This window comes from Danio aesculapii, chromosome 20 (genome assembly GCF_903798145.1).
Source record: "Danio aesculapii chromosome 20, fDanAes4.1, whole genome shotgun sequence".
Classification (NCBI taxonomy): domain Eukaryota; kingdom Metazoa; phylum Chordata; class Actinopteri; order Cypriniformes; family Danionidae; genus Danio; species Danio aesculapii.
In genome coordinates, this window is record NC_079454.1 from 40,048,236 (window position 1) to 40,067,346 (window position 19,111).

The 19,111-nt window shown below is 33.6% G+C and overlaps 1 protein-coding gene across 1 annotated transcript in view; it reads left to right on the forward strand.

The window, feature by feature from the left end:
- msraa (methionine sulfoxide reductase Aa) overlaps window positions 1-19,111 on the forward strand; it is a 152,618-nt gene that overhangs the window by 88,226 nt on the left and 45,281 nt on the right. Inside the window, exons 4-5 of the mRNA XM_056445530.1 lie at window positions 7,301-7,405; window positions 13,940-14,046. Coding sequence (XP_056301505.1) covers window positions 7,301-7,405; window positions 13,940-14,046 — 212 coding nt within the window. The remainder of the gene's footprint in view (window positions 1-7,300; window positions 7,406-13,939; window positions 14,047-19,111) is intronic.

Sequence of the window (19,111 nt, forward strand, 5' to 3'; positions counted from 1 at the left end):
ATGCAGTCAGTCTGCTTGGTGTTGCAGTCATTCATATCCACAGGATGTCCCTGATGTGGTGAGGGGGAAGGGACGCGCTGTGATCCACACACTCTGTCTGGCTTTGTCTCTGCACTCATTGGCTCTCGGTTTCTCTGTTAATCTCAGTTCTGTCTGCACAAGAGCTTGTGTCAACAGGGGATTAAAGTGTACAGACATGTCAAGCAGAAACACACACAACACAAACCATCATACATTCAACACAACATGACATTTGCATCATATCGATCAATCTATCTATCTATCCACACAATCATCAATCCTAATCAAACATCCATCCATCCATCCACACACCCGTCTATCCATCCATCTATCCATTTGTTCACCCATCCATCCCCACACCATCAATCCATCCATCCATCCGTTCACCCATCCATCCACCCATCCATCCATCCATCCATCCATCCATCCATCCATCCATTGTTCTGTCATTCCATCCATGATTCAATCCATCTTTCCGTCTATTGCTCCATCTATCATTCATCAACTTACCTACCATCTATCCATCCTAATCAAACATCCATCCATCCATCCTTCCATCCATCCACACATCCATCCATCCACCCATTCACAGACTAATCCATCCATCCATCCATCCGTCCATTCAATCATTCATTCATTCATTCGTCCATCCTAATCAAACATCCATCCATCCATCCATCCATCCATCCATTGTTCTGTCATTCCATCCATGATTCAATCCATCTTTCCGTCTATTGCTCCATCTATCATTCATCAACTTACCTACCATCTATCCATCCTAATCAAACATCCATCCATCCATCCTTCCATCCATCCACACATCCATCCATCCACCCATTCACAGACTAATCCATCCATCCATCCATCCGTCCATTCAATCATTCATTCATTCATTCGTCCATCCTAATCAAACATCCATCCATCAATCCACACACCCATCCCTTCATCTATCCATTTGTCCATCCATCCATTCATTTCAATCAAACATCCATCCATTCATCCATCCACACACCCATCCATTCATTTCAATCAAACATCCATCCATTCATCCATCCACACACCCATCCATTCATCTTAATCAAACATCCATCCATTCATCCATCCATCCACACACCCATCCATCCATCCATCCATCCATCAACCACATCCATCCATCCATCCATCCATCCATCCATTGTTCTGTCATTCCATCCATCATTTAATCGATCTTTCCATCTAATGTTCCATCCATCCATTCATCAACTCACCCTCCAATCTATCCATCCTAATCAAACATCCATCCATCATCCATCCACACACCCATCCATCCTCCCATTCACACACTCGTCCATCCATCTATCCATCCAAACATCCATCCATTCATCCATACATCCATCCATCGATCATCCATCCACACACCCATCCATCCATCCATCCATCCATCCATCCACACACTCATCCATCCATCCATCCATACACTCGTCAATCCGTCCATCCTTCCATTCACCTACCCATCTATTCATCCTAATCAAACATCCATCCATCATCCATCCACACACTATAATATTATATTATAAATATTATAACTATAATATTTATAGGCATGCCCATATTCTCAGATAGTGATTTATATTTTATAAACCGTTTAAATATTAGTCTATGGGATGCTGCATGTCTAGAGACTGTAATTTACATCCTGCTTTTGTAAAATATGGGCTTTAATGTATAATATTAAAACACAGTTGTATCCATTTTTTCTTTACCTATAACTTAACAAGGATATTTTATAATGGAGTTAAAGAAAACTGAATTAAAAACTGAATACAAAAATGCAAAGCGAAAAACTAAATTCAGGGAAAAATAAAATGGCATTTGAGAGAAAAACTAAAATAAAGCGGATTTGATGTGGCTCACTCTGCTGGGGGAGGGGAAGGGGATTACACTGGAAAAAATGGGGGTTGAGGAGAAGGATTTGAACTAGAGATGAAGAAAAAGAGGAGACAAGATGCTTCAAAGAGGAAAGAAGAAGAGAAGAAACCCGAGCAGAGGGAGAGGAAGAGAAACAGAGAGGCGTAGAGAGAGAGAGAGAGAGAGAGAGAGAGAGAGAGAGAGAGAGAGAGAGAGAGAGAAAGAGATGCATGAATGTAAAGAGAGAGTGGGAAGTGTAGGAAGCAGTTCAGTGGGTTCATTGCTCTTCCATAAGCCAACATGCAGATCACAGTTTGTGGATGATGCTGTCGGCTCTTATGCCTCCATTACAGAGCCATTGTCTTATCAACGATGCAGGTTCATTTGCATAATATACTGACTGAGGTTTACATGCAGAAAATGTACATTTGGTTTTTTTTTCCTGTGCCAGCTGTTTTAGACTGTTTTGTAAAAACTATTTCTACAAAAAGAGAGAGATTGAGATAGATGCATAGGAAATTAATAGATGGCAAAGCATTGTTAATTTAGCTTTGGTGAGGAAATAAAAGCATGGTTTGGGGTCTGATTTTTGTAGTTTTTGAATTGTGACAAGGATCGTTTCAAATCTCGCATGCTTTAGCAAAATGAAATTTTACTGATGATTGTTTTTAAAAGATGATTTTTTTAAAAGTATCAGCCTTAACTGTATGTGCGTTATTTCAATTAAAAAAAGCCAGAAATACATGTCATTAGACTGTAATTATTGTTTTAATAGTAATATAATTTTATTATATAAATATATATTTAAATATCACCACAATGAATGTTTAATATAATGTAATATAATATAATATAACATAATATAATATAATATAATATAATATAATATAATATAATATAATATAATATAATATAATATAATATAATATAATATAATATAATATAATATAATTCTATGATAATATTGTATTATTAAATAAAACAGCATAATTCAAATATATATTTAATTTTGTTTTGTTTTATTTTATTAAATTAACATTTATAAAATATTATATAATAATATAAATATTATAAGTGCAATAACAATAAAAATAATAATATATTATTATTATTATTATTATTATTTTTTAATAATAATTAAATATTAATATTTTTATCAATATACCAATATGCAGACATGATAGATGCAGCTACTGTATATACTAATGTATACTAATAATAATAATAATAATGTATAATAATAAGAATAATTATAATGTATAAAATAATGTATTGTATGTATAAAATAAAATTATAGTAATAATAATAATAATAATTATTATTATTATTATTATTATTATTATAATTATTATTATTATTATTATTATTATTATTATAATTATTATTATTATTATTATTATTATTATTATTATTATTAGTAGTAGTAGTAGTAGTAGTAGTAGTAGTAGTAGTAGTAACCAAAAATAATTACTTTATTTTATTTTGTTGTTTAACATTCATAAAAATATGAATAAATTGCAAAATTTCTACAAAACAGTACTAAAATACAGTACTATAATATTAATCATAATAATCATAATGATGCAAGCATAAAAATGTAATTTGTTTTATTAAATTGTTTAACATTTATAGAAAATAATATAAAAAATTGTAAAAATACTACTACTAATAATAATAATTTTAATTATTATTCTAGTACTTTTATTTTTATAACTGTATAATTAAAATGCATAATAATAATAATAATAATAATAATAATAATAATAATAATAATAATTACTATTATTATTATTATTAGTAGTAGTAGTACTAATAGTAACAATCCAGTGTTTCTTTGTTTTATATTATTTTATTGTATAACATTTATAAAAATAATATGAATAGATTACATTTCTACAAAAATAATACTAAAAAGACAGTATTATAATAATAATAATAATAATAATAATTATAATAATAATGAAAGCATAAAATTGTATTTTATATTATTAGACTGTTTATTTTATAAGGCTGAACATTTATAAAAACAATATTAATAAATATACACTATATGTAATTATTTTCATTCATATTTTTCAAATTATTATTATAGTACTTTTATTTTATAAATGTAAAATACTAATAATGATTATTATTATTTTAATTTTTAGCCTTTAATACCTTTGGTGTGCTCCTGTGTTTAATCGAGTGTCTGCTCCTCTAAATGCAGTCTTACAGTATAGCAGTAGAGTTTGACCATCAACTAAAGCTCCAGCCCTGAGTGAATATGGGCAATGGCACGACTTTGCTTTTTTCCATATCTCAGCTCTGATAATGTTACTAGCCCTCTGTCGTCCTGCCTGGTAATGAAAATAACCCCACAGGTTAGTCCTTTATTACTTTTTTAATATCAAAGCAATATAGATTTACTGGAGATAACGTAGAGGACGCCCCCCATAAGACCGAAGCTGAGATTATTAAGCACACTTCTCTGGTAATAAATTAATGATGGGAGATATGGAATTAGGACCTGGCTTTTTTTCAGTTTAGGGTTCTAGTCACAGCCGTTTCAGTCGCTGCTCACAATCCCAATGCACTGTATAGATAAGAGCATGAAATACAGTTGAAGTATTAGCTCTCCTGAATTATAAGCCCCCCTCTATATTTTTCCCCCAATTTCTATTTAATTGAAAGACGATTTTTTCAACACATTTCTATACATAATATTTTGTTTTGTACACAATGGAAAATATATTGCCTAATGAGGCTAATAATGAACCTTAAAATTAAAAACTGTTTTTATTTCTAGCCAAAATAAAACAAATAATTTTTTTAAAGGAAATACTGTGAAAAATTCCTTCATCTGTTAAACATCATTTGGGAGTTTTGTTTGGTCATTGAATAGATGTACAATAATCACAAATTCCAGGATTAATTTTCTGATATGCATAAACATACAAAAACACACACACAAAAACCCAGACCCCAGCCTGTAAGTATACAAAACAGTCACAATCAAAGCAACTTTTTGTTACAATACAGAATTCCCCATGAAGTGACAAGAAGGACCTCAAATCTTGTGAAATTGTCTAATGTTGCCTTTTTAACGATGTCTGGTTCATACCAGGTGCAGAGTAGATATCAATTCTACAAGCCATAGTTTAGCAGTTAGAGGATAAACATTAGAGTTAATAATTTTGACTACGACTGTAGCTAGACTGCTCTGATTGTTCACTGATTTGAGAAAGATTTCTTTGAAATTGCTAGAAAATGTCATTCATAATTACAAAATAAAAGTTGTTTCCATTTCTTTTTTGTGTGTGCATGTTGTGTAGTGCAGTTTCAAATTAACATGAAGATTAATTAATATAGACACATACACATGGGAAAATTAATTTAATTATTTATTATGTGTTATTTTTTACTAAATTGCTGCTTAATGATTTAGTGGAAATCATGTTACATTTTAGGATTCTTTCATGAATTGGATGTTGAGAATAAATGAATAAATTGAATGCATCCTTTTTGAACAAACAAATTAAAACTATATTACTGAGTAAAATGTACAATCAGATTAAAACCAACACATGTTTTATTGAGATATAGATAGATTCAAATTAAATTACAATTGAACCTATATAAACTAATAGTATTATTTACGTTAAACATATACTTCTCTTTTCCATTCTAGGATAAAACATTTGAAAGATTTTTTAATTTTTTAATTTGTTTTTGTTTTATTTAATTTTACTTTACTTGCTTTGCTTTGCTTTGCTTTAAGCCTTTGTTTAACCATGGGGTTCCTTTGCACTCTGACGTTGTTTTGTTTTGTTTTGTTTTGTTGATTTGTTTTGTTTTGTTGTTTTGTTGATTTGTTTTGTTCATTTGTTTTGTTGTTTTGTGTTTTGTTTTGTTTTGTTTTGTTTTGTTTTGTTTTGTTTTGTTTTGTTTTGTTTTGTTTTGTTTTGTTTTGTTTTGTTTTGTTTTGTTTTGTTTTGTTTTGTTTTGTTTTTTTGTTTTGTTTTGTTTTGTTTTGTTTTTTTTTTTGTTTTGTTTTGTTTTGTTTTGTTTTGTTGATTTGTTTTGTTTTGTTTTGTTGATTTGTTTTGTTTTTTGTTTTGTTTTGTTGATTTTTTTTTATTTTTATTTATTTATTATTTTTTTTATTTGATTTGTTTTGTTTTACCCTGGAAAGAACCTTCTGAGATAATTTTACAGGACTCTCCTGGCCAATACTAAAAGCCCTTATGTTAACTAAACATACAGTTAGTTATGTGAGGCTTTTGTCTCATTTTATGTAGTGCAAACATGAACAAAAATACTGAACTAGAATATGCATTCATGAGTTGGAAATAAAGTATTATCAGCTGCTGCAGTAAATGCTCCCATTGTGTTTAACTCATCCAGCAGGCCTGATGTGAACGTATTTAAAGTCTTAAACTACTTTGATAAATCTTTAATGCTTTCTATACGACAAGACCAAAAAAAGCGTCCCATTTTTCTCAGTGCTTGTTATTTTAAAGTCGCTGAAGAGGAAAAGACATCAGCAATTCTCACTTTGATCTGAGCGTGCGCCACTTCTGCTCTTTTTCTGGATTGCTGCTAATGGCTGTGCTGTTGTCTGAATGCGGCCATAAAGAGACTCTAATCATCAGCTTGAGGACGTAATGCATTGTGCTCCTGTTTGTTTGATGCTCAACCCGCAATGAGTCATTGCAAAGTAATTTCTTGTTTTCATGAGTCCTGCCAAAGGAAGTTTTTTTCTGTGGTTTTCTTTTCGAGGTAGAGCCACTGTCCTTGTACTTTTACGACGGGGTCAGAGAAACATAAAATTAATCAGAGTGGAGGATTGACCCCTTCGCTAAAGATGCAGCCTATTGAGTCGAGATTTGTGGCCCTCCATGACCCACTGCCACAAGAGAGATGGGCCAACCCTGCTTAACGTGTGTGTGTGTATGTGTGTGTGAGAGAAAATGTCCTGGTATTCATCACCTTGTCCCCACAAGTGAAGCAAAACCAGCACTTTTTGACCTTGTGGGGACATTTTGGGTCCCCATGAGGAAAAAAACGTCTCATAAATCTCACAGACTGAAACTTTGAGAATGTAAAAATGCTATTTGTTTCCTTTGAAAGTTTGATTTAGGGATAGGAAGACATAATATATACAGTCTGAACGGTAAAAAAATCACTGTCAAAGTCCCCATAAAACACAAAACCCCATTGTGAGTGTGATTGCGTGTGTGTGTGTGTCCTGGAATTCATCACGTTGTCCTCGCAAGTACAGCAACACCAGTTTGTTTTGACCTTGTGGGGACATGTGTTGGTCCCTATGAGGAAAATGTCTCATAAATTGTTTGATTGTGTGTGTGTGATGATGATTGCTCATTCACCTCTGCTTGCTTTCATCACACAGGGAAAACAGGACACACAGAGGTGGTCCATGTGGTCTTTGAGCCTCAGAAAATCAACTTTTTTGAGCTGCTCAAGGTGTTCTGGGAGAGCCACAACCCCACCCAAGGTAACAGTTTATTCATTCACAATACACCAAAGAAAAACACCCAGTATAAAACACTTCCATCGTAAACACACATAAAAAGGTTTGATATAAACTATTCACCTTTGAGTTAAAATAAAAATAGGGCATATGATATTATGTGCTCATTTCTCAGTATCTATTATAGATCTGTGTCAGTAAAGACTAAATTGAGTATTATTTATATTATTATTTATTTATTAGTAAACTGATTATATACTTAATTTTTTTTACATAATTTACGTGTGTGTACTGTCCAAGGAATGTCCAGATCTGATCACATGATTGGAAATCGGGCCCGATCACACTGTTTCAGACTCTATTGGAATCGGATGTTACCTCCTGATCAAGACTCGAATATATATATATATACCATCCTGTTACTCAGTCAGAGACCTATAAGTATTTGGGCATTTACATTGACAGTTCTTTTACATCGACATAGACACACATAGAGTGGGTTTGTTCTCATTTACACCAGAGATTGTATTTTTTACGTAGGTTACATCTTTTTGCAGTTAACAAGAAGCTTATGACGCTGTTTTATAAAGCTGTTCTTGAAGGCATTGTCAAGTATGGTATCACAGTGTGGTTTGGCAGTCTGTCTATACAGTGTGAATCTAAGTTGATGCATCTCTTAAAGACAGGATGGAAAATTGTCAGGCATGATGAATATTTTAATCCTCAAGCTTTATATGAGAATTATGTCCTCCATCAGGTGGAAAGGATTCTGAATGATCCAACTCATTTTTGTTTCCACATTATGAATTGCTTCCCTCTGGTAGGAGATATAGAGTTACAAAATGTAGGTTGAAACGATATAAGAAATCCTTTCCCAGTTTCAGTGGGTTTAGTTAACCATCGTGTCATGTTCACATCCCGCCCCTTTATTTCGTGTTCCCGGTCAAAATTGAACGGTGTGTTTAAACTGCTCTTATACTAGCACAAAGAAACATTTTTCTCCACCAAATTTGTATTCAACATTCTTTAGCTGTGAACAATGTCTCAAAGTAGTGTTTAACATGAGTTTACAGAATTAGACATAAAATAACTGCAGTGAAAATACAAATAGGCACTGAAAATGTATTTCAAAGTGAACAATAGATCACAGGGTCTGACCAAAGAAATTGAAATTTTAATCCATCTGAATGTTTAATCAACCAGCAAAGCACAAACAAAACACTATACTTTCCTGTGTACCGAGTGCTCGAATCATTCAGTTCTTCAATTCGACTAAATTAGTGTACTAATGTAGGGAATAGTGACTGAGGGTATAGATGGTGAGCATGGACAAATAACTAGCACTAGTTATACTTTGGTCATTTTTGAGCGAGATGATTACGGTAAAGATGAAAATCATACAAATTAGCCACTTAACTGACAAAACATAAAAAAGTTAGGTTTCTTTGTGAGATCAGGCTGGAGGATCAGCACATAAGCGAGGAAAAGAGATGTGTACCTGCAAAAGACATTGTTCAGTCTGAAGTGAGTGAGTGAGTTGGGGTAGTGTGTTTGGGGATGTTTTCTGTCTGATGTATGAATGCAGTCTGGAGACCCATTTAGTTCCTATGGTGGTCACTTTTGACCGGGAACACCACAGGTGTAACAAGGTTGATTAAAACAATGAAAGACGTGATCATCATTTTTATATGTTCAAGTGCACAGTGTAAAGGATATCATAAGGCCTTGAGGCAAAACACGATATTTCTGAGTGTTTTAAGTTGTAAATCGGTCAGATTTGACCCCAATACCACAGGAAGGTTAAGAGTTAATCTTAATTAGCATTATAATTATTGTAACTATTGTTTTATGGAATGTCTGCATCAATATGGTGATGCCCATAACAAATTTCCTGTCAAGGACAATAAAGTTTTACTACTACTAATGTATAGTATAATAATGTTATTAATATATGAAGGGCGATGCAGTGGCGCGGAAGGTAGTGCTGTCGCCTCACAGCAAGAAGGTCGCCGGTTCGAGACTCGGCTGGGTCGGTTGGCATTTCTGTGTGGAGTTTGCATGTTCTCCCTGCATTTGCATGGGTTTCTTCCAGGTGCTCCGGTTTCCCCCACAGTCCAAAGACATGCGGTACAGGTGAATTGGGTAAGCTAAATTGTCCATAGTGTATGAGTGTGGGTGAGTGTGTATGGATGTTTCCCAGAGATGGGTTGCGGCTGGAAGGGCATCCGCTGCGTAAAACATGTGCTGGATAAGTTGGCGGTTCATTCCGCTGTGGTGACCCCAGATTAATAAAGGGACTAAGCTGAAAAGAAAATGAATGAATAAATGAATGAATAAAATAATATAAATAAAATACTAAAATAAATGATAAAAATATAAATCAGACAAAAATGAGAAAATATATTTTAGTTAATAAACAGAGAGAAATGTATTTTTGTAAATGTATTTTTAAGAAAAAAACCTATATTACCACTATATTTAGAAAGATATTTAATTATGTCTAAATTCAGTTTTCCTACATGGAAAAGACAAGAGGAGCATCTCCTTTTCTGTTTCACAGAAGAAAGCCAGTCCTATAAGTTATGAAAATGGGTTATATATCATTTTTGGGTTAACTTTTCCTTTAAGATTACATTTAGTTCAGTATAAGCCGATGTCCATTTTGTATTTTTTGTTTAGTGATGCGCAATGGTAATTAAAAAACAGCTAAAAGGCCGTGCTTAATGCAGTCTGAAGCTCCAGTGGCGTGAGAGCGGAACAAGAGTCCCATCACGAATTCACAGAGCGCAGAGGCAACCGTTTGAGTGGCTGCAATCATGACCAGAGGATTCAGATCGCAGATTAAAGTGTCTCGGCCATCCAATCACATTCACACTCATTGAGATGGCCTGTATAATGGCCTGATTGTGTCTGTGCTGATGACTAACACTCCTCTCAGTCTCGTATATATGTTCACACTCAAATCATTATAGCTTTGCTTAAAGGGAAAGTTCAACCAAAAATCTCACCATTTACTCTACCTCGAGTGGTTTCAAACCTCTGAGTTTTCTTTCTCTGTTGAACACAAAATATGTTATTTTGAAGAATGTTGGAAACCTGTAACCATTGTCATTTAAAGTAGGGCTGAAAATACTATGGAAGTAAATGGTTACAGGTTCATTCATTCATTTTCTTTTCGGCTTAGTCCCTTTATTAATCTGGGGTCGCCACAGCGGAATAAATCGCCAACTCATCCAGCATATGTTTTACTCAGTGGATGCCCTTCCAGCCGCAACCTATCACTGGGAAACACCCATACACACTCATTCACACCAATATTAACACACATACACTACAGACAATTTAGCTTACCCAATTCACCTATAGTGCATGTCTTTGGACTGCGGAGGATACCGGAGCACCCAGAGGAAACCCACGCGAACATAGGGAGAACATACAAACTCCACACAGAAATGCCAACTGACCCAGCCAAGGCATGAAGCAGCGATCTTTTTGATGTGAGGCGACAGCTTTACCCACTGCGTCACCGCGCCACCTGGTTACAGGTTTCCACTCCCAAATTTATATGTTAGGGAAAAACATTAAATACAATACAAAAAAATGAATAAATAAAAAAGAACATAAATCAAGAGAAACAAGAAATTTATAAAATTTTGTTGAAATTTGGTAGTTTGTAATGTTTTTGGCAATATTTCTCATGAATTTAAATATATTATCTTTCTATTTCTAAAGATGTTCAATGACTAAAATATATTTTGATTAATATATCTGTTTAATAAACCTGTTTTGTTGAAATGCACCAAAATACAGTGGGGAAAAGAAGTATTGTCATGTTTTTTTCCTTGAAATAATATTCTGAGCTGTTGACATGGACCAATATATGACCTGTTGACAAGGAATTGAACCAGATTTTGGTAAAAACCCAAACAGTACAAACATAAAACAAAACAAAACGAATGTGAAAATGAGTTTTGTGTAAAAACATTGAAATGACTTAAGAAAAAAGTACTGAACTACTGAAATGTATTTAATACTTTATATAAAAGGCTTTTTGGTGATAGCAGCTTAAAGACACCTCTCATATGGAGGATGAAGTCACATGCATTGCTCAGGTGTGAGTTTTTCACAGACTTCAACAGAGTGTAAACATCCTGATGGTTCTGTGGGTCTTATCTATCAAATCTGATCTTTATTTTGTATTTTATATTAGATTCAAGTCAGGGGATTGGTTGGGCCATTCCACAGCTTGATTTTCTTTCTCTGAAAGCATTTGAGAGTCTCCTTGGCTGTGTTTTGGATCATTGTCTTGCTGTAATGCCCACCCTGGTTTCTTCTTCATCATCCTGCTAATGTAGATGTTAGACTGAAGCAGCGAATATTAATTTACACTGACGAAGTGCAGAGGGTTACTGAAGAACTACTGAGAGATTTCAGCTGCTGTCTGCCTTTCTACAGCTCCCTTTCTTCATGTGTTCAATACTTTTTCCCTGCATCATTTCATTTTCTTATGCATAACTTAATTTATGAACTAATTAGATTTGTTTTCTTTGCATATAAGGATTTATTTGGTTGTTACCAACATCCAGCGAAGATTTTACGTCAGTAACACCTTTAGAACTATGTTTTCTGTGAAAAATGGTGACGTGTTCAATCCTTAATTTGCCCACTGTATGTTACCTACATTCACTGAGAAATGGATACAAATATTAATTTTCAAAAAGGGGTGTAGTCATTTATGCTGAGCACTGTATATATTTATTTGTTTTGAGGAAAATAAAAGAAAAGAGATAAGAAAGAAACTCAAACATTGTGCCTATACACACAAAAACACATGAAATGATCATGTGTGCATACCGACTATTCTACACTGTAAAAAAAAAAAGCCTGGGTGCCTTAAATTTTTAAGCTGAATCAAATTAACCTTATGAGTCCACTGAACTTATGTTAAACTGAGTTAAACAGCTTGCGTAACTTATAAAATTAAGTTAGAACATGATTAACTTTGTTCAATAAGTTGCAATGAACTAAGAATCATATGTTGTCATGACTTATTTTTCATATAAGTTTTTACAGGGTACATCTACGAAATATGTACAAACTCTTGCATCTAGTAGTGTTTGCGCAAACATACAAACTCTTTTACATCCATGAATTTCTCACACATACATAACTCTTTGCAGCTGTCAACAAATCACTCGTTCATATATTTTACAGTTATATGATCACATAATGAATCACAAATTACTCATCTTACACTATAAAAATATCTCTTAAATAACAGTTTCAGTATTTTTTTGTGATTCATAAGTGTTTTCTGTTTATTTATGGTTGTTAATTGTATTATTACAGCTCTAGAGTTTAACAAAGGGACATTTAAGCAGTTTGAAATAATATAAAGATATTATATATATAGAGAAATAAGTCTGTAAATGTACTGGCAGTTTATTACAATGCTTTTGTACCATAATTTACAACACCAGTAAAATACAACCCAGACAACTTGTCACTTTAAACTATTAAAAAGTAAATAAAAGTCACTTGATCTAACTAAGTTATTGAAAAAAAGATCAAGGTCTTGTAATGCAATTCAAATAAATGAATCACAAAATATGGAAAACTGCTAATTTACAGATATTTTTATGGTGAACTAATACAATGCTTGTGATGGTGGTTTGGATTGATCAACTAGTTCTTCCAATGTTTCAAATAGGACACAGGCTGGAAATTAGATAACGAAATCCTTACTATGCATATATGCTTCAGCCATCATATCCACTGTACAAAGACTATACAAGGCCTTAAAGGGACTTTGATATACGTGTTTAGTTTCCTGCATGTACATCTGACCAATCGGAGCAGAGTAGACTCTCTCAAAAATGAATATTCAGATTAATTAAATCATTTAAAATCACTAACCATAAATGAATATAATGAAACAGACGAAAAAAAAACTCTGGTATTTTTGACCTTGAATCCATATAAATCTTTTACAAGAGACCTCTTAAATAAAACGAGGATAAAAAAATCCTATTCAAGCTGTAAAATCAGAGATAAATCTATGAAGTCATAATATCTGGATCAAGAACAGAGCTTTAATTAAGAACTGAACTCTTCCCAGGATTTCAGATCTGGTTGATTGGGAGTTTGTTTCCCAAGAGTCTAAAGTACTAATAGATGCTAATTTTGGACCGCTCTGATGATTACGTCAGACTTACTTGACTTACTTTACTTCTCAGGTTTCTATTTTGAGTTTAACATTTAATATAAAGCAGTAGTTCACCCATAAATGAACAGTTTACAGATCCCCTGTTGTAGAATTAATTTATCTATCTGTCTGTCCGTCCGTCCGTCCATCCATACAGTTGAAATCAAAATGATTAGCCCTTCTGTGAAGAGGAGAAAATGATTAGAAAAGAGTTATTAAAACTATTATGTTTCGAAGTGTGTTAAAAAAAATCTTCTCTCCGTTAAACAGAAATTGGGGGGAAAATATAGAGGGGGGCTAATAATTCAGGAGAGCTAATAATTTTGACTTCAACTGTATACGTTTTTTGACAGGAATGCGTCAGGGCAATGATGTTGGGACGACGTATCGATCCAGCATCTACACAAGCTCACAGGAACAGCTTGAGCAGGCGCTGCAGTCCAGGGACGAGTATCAGAAGGTAACTCATTTTCCCATCCATATACACACTCACAACAAATATTTTTGCTGCTTATTCAAACTACTTATTTAAAATGAGTGGATATAAACTCAGTTCTGAAATGTTTGGGGGACAACTTAATTGTTTTATGTTCAATCCACTTAAATTTAAGTTCACTCAATCGATTTGGGTTGGAACAACATGAATGTATTGTGTGGAACCCTGCATTTTTTTTTTACAGTGTTACAGTATAGACCAATTGAACAACACCTAGGTGATCTGTACTTTAACACAACGGTTTGTTTTACATTGTTTTATTGACTTAGTGCCTTTCAGCACTTTTTTGGATCTCAGCACTCATTATTGATATATGTTATATTAGTATATGGCTTATTAATTATATACAAAATGGTACTGTTATTCATATATAAGACAAAATTATTAACCCTCCTGGGAAATTGTAAATCTTTTTCAAATATTTCCTAAGTAATATTTAGTGGAGAGAAGTTTTTAAGCATATTTAAACATATTAGTTTTAATAACCTTTTTCTAATGAATAATTTATTTTGTCTTTGCCATGATGACAGTATTTTACTAGTTATTTAACAAGATTCTAACATTGTTTATACAGCTTAAAGTGCAGTTTAAAGGCTTCAAGTCAATGGACAACAATGGTTTGTTTTGTCTTAGGACAATAATAATAAAATTTTTTGCGAGGTTTAAAATTGACCTTAAAAATTATATTTTTGAAAATGTAAAAATCTAAACCAAACTAAAAGAAACAAGATTTTCCATAGAAGAAAAATATATTACGATTATATTACTGTACAAATGTCCTTGCTCTGTTAAACATCACTTGGGAAATATTTCTTCTCCTTGGAATTTTAAGGTTCTATCTGCATTTTCGTTTGAGATATTGAGCTTCAAAGTTTTTGCATTCTATAGCAAACAGTATGTGTGTTACATTTGTTTGTTTTTTTCAAATAAAAAGTCTTAAAATGTAAACAACTTATAACAAAAAAACATCCCATAATATAAATAAGTTGTCATTTAATAAGAATATGTCAATTTTGACAAAAATGTCAGATAGAACCCAATTCAAAGGTGACTATTTGAAAAAAGGGTTCACAAATGAGTAAATCATTTTGTGTTCAACTGTGCTGCAGCCCCGTAGCCAGCCTATTAAAATGGGTAGTTCTTTTTTCTCAAAAAGTGAACCCTTTTGCAGTTATTCGAGGTTCAAATACTGCATTTAATGACATTTTAAGCACTAATTTGTGCTGGATTAGCTGGTTGAATGGTTGTCATTACCAAACTTTTTGATGAAACAAAAATACTTCCTACATTTTTGTCAAAATGCTCATCATAATATTTTTTGTTTACAAAAAATATTTTTATATTACATTTTATATATAATGCAACAAGATTAGAATTTTAGAAATATATAAAAATAATTATATTTTAAATGCTAATTTATTATTCTCCATCATAAAAACAAACAACAAAAATTTGGGAATTTGTTAAAACTGGTTTAAAATTAAAAACTGTAGCTCATGGGCAAATAACCAACTGGTCAGCTCATTTCCTCAGTCAGAATTTGTTCATTTAAATAATAAAAGCCTTCTTTTATTGAGTATTTTATTGGTTATTTTTCTTAAAGCCTTCTTCTATTGGTTATTTTCACAGTTTATGATGGCATACTGTCAAAAATGGGACAAATGAGCTCATATAGGGGCCAAATTCGGGACTTTGTCAGAAGGGGGTGGGTTTTTCGAACCACCCGAACTCCCCCCTGGCCATGGACTTGTACTGTGTGTATATTTCATAATTTCACATGGAATTAAATGGATTTGTCTGATGCTAATACTCCCACTAGAATATATTATTAAAAAACAATAATAATAATGATGACTATTTATTAAATTGAGATTTGTTTTTGTTTAGGATTATAATATACAGTAATATTGTGATAATGTTTTGAAATGGCATTTAAAGATAAGGTTTTTTTTTTGTTTTCCCTAATGTCCACAACTCTGCCAGAATAAACCTGCGACAGAATAAACCCCTGCTTTAGAAAACAAAAGCTTTTCTGCGTTCTCCTCATCTGCAGGAATGCTAACATCTCTTGTCCTTGAGCGGACCGTAAATAGGGAAAGGAGTATAGAGGATCACAATCTAGTGTTTGATAACCTGCGAATCCTCAGCTGATGAAACAGCTTTTCTGCAAAGCAAGGAATCACATGCAATAGTAATTCTGTTTGTCTCAGGGAAGAGAGAGATTTCAAATCTGCATACGAGGAGGTTCAAAGCCTCTCTGCGTTGAGCACGAGCGCTGCCATCTGCATTATGCATATATTTTTTCTCTAATTGCAGAACGCCTCTGTTGTAGAACCGAAAATTGAGGTTTCTTGGTCTCGATGGTGCAATGCATTACAAACCTGCATGCGGTTCATGTGAACAACCCCACCCTTTCTGTCCAAGCCCAGCTCTGCATGGCTGAACAATAGAGCAGGCAGAGGAACCCACTGTGGTCCTTCTCATTTCTCCTCCCCCTGCCATTGTGGAGGATCATACGTGTGTTTTGCTATAGTGGTGCATCCCAAAGCGACACAAAATTATGCACTTTCACCTTTGCTGTTCACTGCTGGTGAGATGATCTGCCCAATTCAACACAAGCATTTTCAAGAAATTACTAAATACACATTTTTTTCCCCATTAAAATTAATTGTCAGACTTAATTTTTATTTATAATTCTGTTATATTCAGTTTTTCTTCTGTTTAATGCAAGTTTTGACCACCAGTAATAGCATTTACATGTTATTGCTCGTTTTTTGATTTGAATTGCTGAATTTTGTTGTTAAATTAAGCTGTCAGCTGAGTGTTTAGCCATTTTCCAGTATCGTCGGAAGATTTATATATTTTTTGTTGACGTTCCTTTTTTATTAGCTTTCTCTATCACACTGTCTGTTGGTAATTTATTTTCTACCTTTATTTTTACTAAAGAAATATCCCTCATAATCTAATCTTATCTAGTATATACACTCTCAGAAATAGAGGTATAAAATCTGTCACTGGAGTGGTACCTTTTCAAAAGGTACATTTTTGGTCCTTAAAGGTACGTGTTAATACCTATTATATTCTGTAAATAACAGCACTCGTACCGCCTCTTCACCCTTCACCCTTGTGTATTACTCCGCCCACATACAGCAACAAGCAGAGGATACTCAACAGTTTGACAAATATTGCTGCTGTTGGACAACATAATGTATTTTTGAGGCTTTTTTTTAATGAGAATGTTGTTATTTATAATGCAACTATGCAGTTTATTTATAAGGATAGTGCCTCATTCATTCATTCATTCATTTTCTTTTCGGCTAAGTCCCTTTATTAATATGGGGTCGCCACAGTGGAATGAACCGCCAACTTATCCAGCATATGTTTTAAACAGCGGATGCCCTTTCAGCTGCAACCCATCACTGGGAAACATCCATACACACTCATTCACACATACACTACGGACAATTTAGCTTACCCAATTCCCCTATAGAACATGTATTTGGACTGTGGGGGAAACCGGAGCACCCGGAGAAAACCCACGCCAACACAGGGAGAACATGCAAACTCCACACAGAAATGCCAACTGACCCAGTCGGGGCTCAAACCAAGGATAGTGCCTATTTGAACTATTTATAATTTCTGAGAGACAGCACATCGGCGGCCATTAGCCTGTCTTTGAGCAGAGCAAAGACAGTTGGCGTTGTCCATCCGCAAGATGACATCAGAAACTGCATAATAAGCCCATAAAGGAGCAAAACGGTGTAATTTCTAACTTCAGCTGATTAAAACATTATTAAACAGGTAAATGACATTCTAAGTTGATCTCTCTCTTGTGTATGTTGTAGTGCTGTATTTACACCTTAGTAATTGTAGTGTATGGAGTGTGAGATGGGACTCGCATATGAGGAATGTATGCATCTCATGTTGGCCACTCTTTGTATAACCCTGAGTTACTTTTTGGTTGTTACTACAGACTAGTTCAGTAAGAAAGAAAGAAGAAAGAAAGAAGAAATGCCCGCATGTGTTTAACTTTTTTGGTGGTAATTATTGTGATATCCAGATTGCAACAGAAATACTGGACGGTTTCTGCGGTTCTGACGTCAGCTGCAGATATGAGTGAGTGAGAAAGTAGTTCCTCTTACAATAGGCTTTTTAGATTCTTGTGTTTGATTTTCTTTTTTAAATACACGATTATGCCGTCAAACTGTTGTATAAACACAATATCACACTCGTAGCTGATTGTACCTTTGTAATGTAATAGAAACATCACAAATTAAAAATACAGTACAAACATTTCTAAATTTACAGTAAACTACCACATTTTATTAATTATACAAATAAATTATATTAGCATCTTGATTGAAACTTTGTATTATTAACCTTTAAGGCCACTTAAAATGGGACCAACATTTGATCTACTACATTTCTTTATATTTATTGAAAATTACTTTGATCCTTCTTTTTTTTTATATATTTCTATTCTGTTTTTCCTTCAAAATAATTCGACATCCTAACTGTAAAATCTCTATATTTCAATACTCCATTAGACCAGGAATCATATTGTCATTTAGCTCTTTTTTTAACCAGTTGTTACTCTATTCTCTAAGTATATAACTAGCTTTGGATACAATGTTCTGCCAAATGATTAATTGATTAAATAAAATTGTTCTAGTGTTTTTGTGCTGTTCCCTTCCCATCCTCTCAGATACTGAACAATCAGCCATGTGTTCTTAAAAAGGGCAGCGTTCGATCAGTGTCCAGATTACGCTAGTGTGACGTTGAACACATTGGACTATAGATGAAATAACCTTGACTGTCTCCTCATGCGGTGCCTCTGTCATGCTCAGTTCACACATCAACATCAGATGCAGACTGCAGCTCTCTCTTCTACATCAGAAGAGCTGAATGAACGGCGCAGTCGCTCTCCGCTCCATTTTGAGCCAATTCTGAATACAATATCCAAGATCTTTTCCCGCAATGTGGTGCACTTGGTTTCTCAGCGACTGATTGTTGAAGAAGTGTTGATCTG